The following is a 9334-nucleotide window of genomic DNA, read 5'->3' as shown; positions in this document are numbered from 1 at the left end:
TAACCCCTTTAGGCCCCATCAGATTTTACGAGCCCATAAAGCTGCTCCCAAAAAGCGTTTGCCGTAAAAAATTAAAGCAGGGCAAAAAAAGTATTACAAAATAATGCGCGCTCAGTGTCTCTCGCTCTCGCTAACTCTCTCGTGCTCTCTGTCTCGCCCAAACAGTTGTAAAGATGGCCGCCGTGTAGTAACATGGCTGAATGTGTACCGCACACACACTTCACACAAAGCCACACCGAGAGAGCGGCCATATGCTGCCATTGAATGCAATTGGCTCTTACGCTCGCGGTCTGAGAGTGTGTGCGTGCTGAATACGTCACGGAACATCAGCTGTGCCGAACAGCAGGTAGGCGTCGGCAGAAGGGCGGCAGCGCAGCGACTGCGGGCTTGGAGGCCAACTCGTCATTTTCCTCTTCAGCCAGTTCATTCGCTTCAAAGAGCCCGAGTCGAGCGGACACGAATCAGAAATAGAGTGCGCCCACAACAGATATTACTCCAGAAAAATAAAAAGGGAATTAATAAAAGTGTGTGCCGCGTGAAAAGTGAATAAGCAGTTGAAAAACCAAAAACAACTGGCAAATTGTGATACTAAAGTGAGCGATTCGTCCCAGACAAAAAACTAAAACAAAGCCTAAACACAGGCGTCTGGCCAACAGCTGTTTTCTGTGTGCTCTGCCGCTCCCGCTCCCGCTCTCGCGCGCGCTATTCCGCTCTCCGTATTCAGCAAACGCGCTCTCTCTCAACTGCGCTCACAAGACGCCGGCAGAGGCTGGGCAGAGAAAAAACAGGCAGCATAGCCTTATAGTTTCTCGTTCCCGATTCAGATCGTGTTTTTCTTCGGAGCGTTCAGTTCGTGCGTTCGGCAGTTCTGTTGCATTGCATAGAACTACAAGTTTCCTACTCCGCGAACCACTCACTCCCGCGAGAACAGAACAGAACCGAATGAAAAAAGAGAAGCGAGAGGAGGAAAGCAACGGTTAAGTTAGGCCAGCGAAAACGGGCAAAAAGACTGAAAAACACACGTGGATTGTTCACTCACACCCTCAAAACCACTCACCCACACTCACCCAGCAGCCCCAACTGTTCGCTGCATTTATGTAAAACCAAACAAAGACTGATTAAAACGCTAATAAATATATACAATAAACGTAACGAAACAAAGTTAAACACGCGAACAGCAGCTAAATATTATACGGGTTAAAGCGAATTCCAAAGCAAAGCAAACACATATGGATTAAGGTTCCTCCTATCTCGAAACAAAAAAAAAAAAAAAACCAACAAAACGAAAAAGAAATAACCAACACACACTCACACACTCACGGATTACCTGCAGCGGCAATTTACCGTTAGCCGCTCTTTTTGGATTACCAGTGCCAATAAAAACCACAAAAAGTGAATTTTTTCGAAAGTGAAGAAAGCGAAAATAACGCCCGCAAAATGCTAAAAATCTGAAACAAAATAAATAAGCAACCAAAAGCGAATTCTGTGTTATAGAAACGAGAGCAAAAGCTAAAAGGAGCCAATAAAAAATAAAACAGCGATGACGATGGCCGCCTGTTATGCCAACTACGACATGTCGTCCCTGTCGCACGGCATGTCGGCCCTGTCTGCCCTGCAGCAGCAACACAGCCAGGCGCAACAGCAACACAGCCAGGCGCAGCAGCAGCACAGCCAGACGCAGCAGCAGCAACATCATCACCAGCAGCAGCAGCAGCAGCAACACATGTACCACGTTGCCAACAGCAGACAACAACAGCAGCAGCAGCAGCAACAACAGCAGCAGCAGCAGCAGCAGCAACAACAGACGCCCAGCAGCAGCAACAACAGCAACACAGCGCCCGCTCCCTCGCCACAAAAGGACTACAGCATCCCGTTGCACGTGGACTGCAGCGTGGAGTATGAGCTGCCCAACCAGCCCAAGCCTCCGGCGGGACAGCGGGTGGAGCCGCTGTTGATGATCCACCCGTGCTACTTCCGCAAGATGGAGTCGCAGCGGCGCAGTCCGTTCGTGAACAACATGCACGCGACGGCGAGGGCGGTCAGCAGCAGTTCGCTGAGCAGTGGGGCGGCCCTGGGCGGCGGCGGAAGCGGTACGGCTGTGGCCACGGCTCCCAGCAGCAGTGCCGCCCGGCGGGGGCGCTCGGGTGGCCTCAACCGCCCAGCAGCAGCAGCAGCAGCAGCAACAGCAGCAGCAGCAACAGCAACAGCGCTACCAGCAACAGCAGCAACAACTGCGGCAGCAGCACCAGCAAATGTCGCAGATGTCGCAGCAAGCCCACTATCCGCAGCAACGGTCTAGTCTGGAACAGCAAATCGGTAAGTTTATGTTTGTTAATATCTGAATCTCGGACAATAGAAAGAATTTAATGGTTCTTACTTCAGATTTTTAAATGAAAGCAAATGGGTTCAAGAACTCACCATTATTGTTAAGATAGATTGATCTAATTATTAGAAAAAGGCTTTTGAGCGCTTAGACTTCACTAAACATCTTTTTAAAGCATCAATTGTTCCATTAGCTACATCCAAATTGTCCCAATTTTGTTCTTCATATTTCTAATAGTTAAATTTTGAGCACAGCTCAAACGCAATTTGCCAGCATAATCTCAAAAAAATCAAAAATTGATAACGTGGTTTATATTAATGATTAAAAACCAACTCCTTACGCCTTTAAATGTACAAAATTCTTTAACCACGCAGCATATTGCAGACCTTCGGTTAAATAATTGCTTTAATTAAGAGCTTTATTGCAGTTTTCACTGATTTTGTTATTTGTCTTTTAGAAATAAAAACAAAGAACATATGTTCTCTTACAGCTAAACAAAAAGTGTATGTGTAAATAAGTACAATGTTTATCCATAAACTTTGAACATTAAATATTAACAGGCAAGTTAAATTCCGTCGGTTCGCCAATCTATACCAGTCCGCTTTACACGCAAAAAGAAATTATTTAAAGAAATTTGTGAATATTATGTTGTCAAATGATTCAAAACAACTTCACTAATAACTTGTTCATAAATACACAAATACCTATTGTTTACGTTTTAGGTGGAACAAAAAAAGGGAGAAAGATATTGAGAACATTAAAATTTTATTATTTTGGTTTAAGAAAACTATCGAAGCGTTTAGATTTGACAGCGGTTTTTTAATAAGTTGAATTATCTGTTTAAACTAGGACCAACCATTAATATTAACTACTGTCTTTCAAACCATCCCCAAATATGGCAAAATACTAATTATTAGAAGCGAAGTCGTAATTATATCGACTAAATTGACAAACTCACAAGAAAACTGTTCACTGCGCTTACTTTTTCAACATAGAACAGCATGTTAACATATTTTTTATTCTAAATAAGTCATAATATTTAATATTTTGATATATTTTGAATTATTCGGTTACATATTCATGTCATATTCATATTCTGTCGTCTGCCAGAATAGTTCCTAGTGTAAAAAAATTGATTGATTAAGTAACTTCAGTTTTCGCGCAATGATAAAGTGTCTAAATAAATATTAATAAAAAACAGTACATATTGATACATTTTCTTACCTTTTGTAACACAACAAATTAGATGCAATAATGGGCTTACAAAATTGTAAAACTGAGGTTAATTCCGTCAATACATGTTGTAAATGCTTTGAAAGCTTGAATTGTATTTATATTTGATAAAATTAACTTTTGGATACTCCACTTTTTATCAGGTTACTATAAGTCAGTTTTTTTAAGGTTTTATAGGTCAAATACTTTAAGTTTAAATTGGTAAAGTCAAAAGTCACAGCGAACCTTTGAAGTCAATGAAAACAATTTGCTAAACAATAAAAGACTCAAGATCGATTTGTCCTCAATCAATACAGAATTGTCTTGAATTAAACCACAAATGTTTATTTATTTAAGAACAATTTAAATCGTTTAAAAATGGATATTTTGGAAGTTCATTAGAGATGCTGGGAAAATCCGAGTTTATGCGGCATGTCAATGAGTGGGCTTGAATCCTAAACAATACCTAGGGCAATATTTATAATTCAAATGCATTTTCTTCTTTTTCTACAAAAATTTTAATTTTAAGAAGCAGCTTCTAATATTAAAACATCCAATCATAGACAAAATCAAGAACTTATTCTTGCTTTTAAGTCGGTTTTGTTCCCTCAGAGTATGCACAAATTCCAGATTACAATGGAAAGAAATAGTTGCCATTTAGAATTATAGGTCATCAGTTCTGACTCGATTTATCAGTTTGTTCCTACAGGTTATAGAAAATAAATAGAGAGCGTTAAAAAAGTTTTAAATAAATTCGATTTAATCAATGACATACATATATAAGCAGCTATAGAATTTGTAAACTAGATCTCAGCAAGTAACGCCCACGACCTTGCTAGTGTTTATTTTAATGTTTATCAATTACAAACCATGTTTAACAGGGTTACACTTTACAAATACACATTGGTTTTTTTGTCTTAATAAATTTTAATTTTTTTTCTTGCAGGACTGTGCTCCCAGCAACAGTCTAGTCTGGAGCATGTGCGCCGACAACATCAGCAGCAGCAGCAGCAGCAACGTGCCAGCAGCAACCAAAGCCAACGTCAAAGCCAAAGTCAGAGCCATGCAGCCAACTCAGCGGCAGCAGCGGCGGCGGTACAGGCCCAGGCCCAGGCCTCGATAGCCGCCGCGGCCGCCGGTCAGTGGGATCAGCTGGCCGCGGCGCTGGCCGCCCGCACCGCCCTCACGCCCCACCACATGCTGCACCCCCATGGCCACTACGCGGCCAAGGGCAGTGGCGCTGGGACAGCGAGCGGCAAGCGGGACGCCATGATCTCCGGCAGCAACTACGGACAGACGGCGGTCGCCTCGGGGAAGCTGCAGCAACAGCAGCAACAGCAACAGTCGCAGGTGCAGCAGCAGCAGCACCAGCAACAGCAACACTGCCTGCCTCCGCCGCCCTGGGACGCGACGTCCATGCTGATGGACCGCGCACCGATGGCCACAGTTCCTAGCAATTATCAGGCCGGCCCTGACACCAATCCCATGCGCCTCTACTCGGCCACGCCCACCTCCGGAGCGGCCACGGGCGGTTCGGCGTCGGTGGGCGGCGGCGGTGGGGGCGGAGCGGTCGGCGGCACGGGGGCGTCGGGGGCGGTGACAACGGCCACGGACAAGCTGAGCGGCAAGTACCGGCAGTACTTGCGGTCCCAGCGGATGCACCCGTATGCGGCGGCCGCCTCGCTCAACTTGGCCGCCGCCGCAGCAGCCGCTGGACAGACGTCCTTTGTGCCGTTCAGTTCGGCGGCCACGCCCACATTCCAGCACCTGCCGCAGATCTCCTGCTATAATGTGTGATGCAGCAGCAAGGACAACGGCAACAGCAGCAACAGCAGCAGCAGGAGCAGTAGCAACAGCAACAGCATCAGAAGCAACATGCAACTTGCAACACATGAGACAGGCGCCTACCAAGTACGCGTCGATGAAATAGCCGCCTCAAGGAATAACCAATAGATCCTCCCCCTTAAATAGTACTATATATATATACACACCCCCTCAAAGCTTTTAGAATCAAAAGTAATTAACTCTACAAAATATTATGAGATGAAATTCAATTCTGTTTAGCTGCTATGAAAAATTGTTGTCCGACGGTGAGAAAAGAGGAATCGAGCGATCTTTTTTTCTTTTTTTAGTAATGGTAGTAATTGATAAACGATACAAAAACAAACAACAAAAAAATGCAAACTATTGTAGTGATATTTGTTATAAAATAATTTTAGTAATTAATTTAATTTAAATTAAACAACCAACAAGAAACAACAAACAACAACAAACAACAACAACAACAACCGCTCTGTGTAAACCAACAACATCAATAATAACAAGAAAAAGAGAACAACAGCAACGGCAACAACATCCAACCAAACAACAATTGCTAAAAACTACACATACGCATATTTAATTAAAAATCAACAAAAATGTTATAACAAACCATTTACCGAAAGAATATGAAAATATGAAAAGCAAAAATTATTACCGAACGAAGAAGGAGAGTAAAGCAGAAAAAAAGAAATCAACACAAAAAATACGAATAAAAATTATTCAAAATTATGCAACGTAATTTGAAGCGAGATATGCAAAAAATTAAGTAAATTGTGTTTTCAATTGAAGCTAGAGAGCGAGAGAAAAGCATAGTGCAAGTGATTTGGCTGCGGCGAAGAAAAGTTCCTCTTGCCGTCGGCTTTTGTGGCCAACTTTTCACGCTTCCCGTCTTCGGCTCCTCTTTTTGTTCGCCTTAATTTGATTTTCAGCTTCGCTTTGCCCATTTTGCTCATTTGGCTCCGGCTTTTGGTTTGTTTTTTTTTTTTTCTTCCATCTGCGGTGAGCTGTGATTGATTATTGTCATTGATGGAAGACATGGCTCGGGGTTGTGGCAATGTTGCCGCACAGAGGTCCCTCGCTAATTGGAAACCCTTGAACTGAAACGAATTTCGAACAAATTGCTTAGGTCCCTTTTAAGGCTACTAATTACGGGAGATGCATTTCAAACTATTTTATAGCTGAAAGCCATTATCTCCAAAACAAATTATGGTGTATTACAAATTTAATTAGAAACTGGGCTTGTTCTAATACGAGTTTTATTTCGTTACTGGAGCTTTACCGCAATTAAGAATGTATAACAGCTATTTAGATGGCTGCACAAGTTTCTGTTTTAATTTCATGAGGCACAGAGTTAAATTTAAGCAGGTTTCTCGGTTAGTTAATCTCCAGACACCCCGTTCTAGGCTTTACTGTACTCATTTTGCAGCGACCACCGTGCCCCAAGTTCATTCATTCAAACGGTATAATTCATTTGCTTTTTTTCTACGGCTATAGTTCTCCGGTTTCCCCTCACAAACCAGTGTTTACGACTCCACTCCATTATGCCTTTGCTGGCAAACGAAACACACAGAAAAATCTAATGTTCAAAGCTGGCAGGAAATGCGAGATGTTATCGCTTGAAATTGTTTTAGCTCGGCCCAAGGTCCCTCGGGAAAATGTGTACTTTCCATTATTGATTGCCCGAGATTGCCCGATCGCCCGCCGAATCGCTTGGAGACGTCTCCCTGGGAGTTGCTCGGTTCCAGGAAGTAAATAACTGATTAATTTATGCATAGGCAAGGCGAGTCCACTGAGGATTCAGTGCGGCAATCAGCGAATTAATTAAACCGAAAAAAGAGTTTTCAACCGAACCGAAACGAACGACATCCGCAGTTGGCGACCAAAAACTGACTCATCCGACACGAACCCAAACGCTTTGGACTGCCCTAAATCCAAACAAGTCCGGCTCTTCGTCCAAGTTGACTTGAATCCACTTATGGTTCAACAAGGAAAGACGACAGACCCAATTGGAGCACAACGAAACCGTAGCAGGAACTGGTAGAAAGCAGTGTTGACGTCTTGGGAAATAGCCAAACATTTTCTCTTATTTGGAAATACAATTTTTTTTCTTAATTTTAAATTTTAAAGTAACTTATTAATGACAGAAAACTATTTTGAAATCAAAATTTATGAGAACTCGACGTTGAAGTTCTTGGAAGTAATCTACGTACCGGAATTGATTTTTGAACAGTTATAGTATCCGATTTACAGTATCCGCCCAGAATTTCTTATCGTTTTGTTTGTTAAAAATCCAGCTCTGTTCGGCATAAAGCCTATCCAACAACACTTGCCATAGAAAGTAATCTCGTTTAAATGCCAAATCTAAACAAGGCAACGCTCGTTTCCTGAATGGTGGCCCTCCCCATTATCCCGAGCTTGAAGACACAAATACGATGGCCATCTATTCATTTATTTAATTTATATTAAATTGGTCGTAGATTAGAGACGGAAAAAATATTTCAATTGCCGCCGGCGGCATTCACACAAGTGTAATTAAAATATACTACTACAGATCGCTTCTCCAGCTGACAGCAGCGTCGGTTGTTTGTTTTCATTTCGTTTGGGCAATCAACTATCAGCTGCTGGGCCATTTGCATGCGACTGGCTGGGTGAGTGGTTGCCCCTCTGATCCAATCGCCCCACCTCCCCTCCCCCCCCGCTTTCGAGTGCGAGGTCATCGCCATTGTCGTCACTCATCCGCCCCGTTGCCCCCCTCCCCAATGGGCAGGTGCCACTCGTCTCAGCTCGTCTCGTCTCATCTCGTTTCGTCCCATATCATCTCGTCTGGCATTAGTAAGCCGGACTGGTGCTGCACTTTGGATTCGCCCTGGCATATTCGCATTCACATCTGACTTGATTACTGTTCCATGTGTGGCATCGCAGATAGTGTCCAGTCGCTCGAGTGCCGTACTTAAGTGCTTGCGCTTATTCGGCATTTTTCTGAAAATGAGCTCAGTGATCAAGTGGTTAGTTTGATTTTTTTTGGGATTTACTCATTTTTAAGGATGGGGCAGTATTAATTTTATAAACCATTTATCGCTTTGTCTTGGGTAATCAGGGGCTAATAAAGTAAATATACATTTTTGTTTTCAATTTCTAAATTTTCTTCTAATCAGTCTGTTTAATTAGTAAGGTGTTTCGTCATATACCTATTAATTTCAGAAATGCACCCAAAAAAATGAAAGTTTAATTTTAATAAGTGAGTCTTGAAAAGTAAAGTATAAGAATTAATTCAATACTAAATAAAATAACCCTTTATTATTTAGTTTCATTTATAATACTGTAAATTTTCTTTTGCTACTCTCTTGGTATTAATTTAATACTTACTTTATGAAAATATTTTTCATACCCAATAGTTTAAAATTCATGTAACAATAGTTTAGTGTCAAAGAAAATGTTTCTATTGGGTGTAGTAACTATTTAACTTTTAAAAACTTGTTGAAAAGAGTGGAAGTATTTAACATTATTCTGTCTGCTTACCCGCATTATTTCTTCTTGTTTTTAATAAATTCTAATAGAAAGTCATTTCATTTAAATTCACCTTAAATTGATTCGTCGCTGTCAAATGCGAGTTCCAACATCTATATTCGATTAATCGCTTTAGTCCGACTGAATGCAGGCCTTTTAGGGCGGGATAGGTCAACTAAAAGGTTTTCTCCTCTAATTGATTTTATTTAGACGTGGAGACGAGTGCAGAACAGCTGCCATTTAAAAGTCATCAACAGATAAATAAAGCCAATAATGGTCGAGCAAAGCAAACAAAAAGTAAAACAAGTAAAACAAAAACCGAAACGGCAGAGGAAAAATTTGCAAATAAAAGGCATATAAAAACAGAAACACCCAGATGCAAGAGTTGGCTATTTTTAAATTCAAGTCGGGAGTGCTCACACAAAAGTAACGAAAACTGTTCAAAATGAAATGACGCAAAGCGCATTAAAC

The 9334-nt window shown here is 41.8% G+C and overlaps 1 protein-coding gene across 1 annotated transcript; it reads left to right on the top strand.

Annotated features, from left to right (window-relative positions):
* The first annotated feature begins 420 nt into the window (after positions 1 to 420).
* On the top strand, positions 421 to 6122 carry LOC108141098 (centrosomal and chromosomal factor). The gene is given in 3 exon segments (XM_017264301.2): positions 421 to 2134; positions 2136 to 2316; positions 4482 to 6122. Coding segments are annotated over 3 exon segments (1626 nt in total). The 5' UTR covers positions 421 to 1540; the 3' UTR covers positions 5333 to 6122.
* Positions 6123 to 9334: the final 3212 nt, after the last annotated feature.

The sequence above is a fragment of the Drosophila elegans genome, unplaced genomic scaffold, assembly GCF_018152505.1.
Source record: "Drosophila elegans isolate 14027-0461.03 unplaced genomic scaffold, ASM1815250v1 contig_476, whole genome shotgun sequence".
Classification (NCBI taxonomy): Eukaryota; Metazoa; Arthropoda; class Insecta; order Diptera; family Drosophilidae; genus Drosophila; species Drosophila elegans.
Note: the sequence above shows the minus strand (reverse complement) of the source record. Positions and strands in the feature narration are given on the sequence as shown.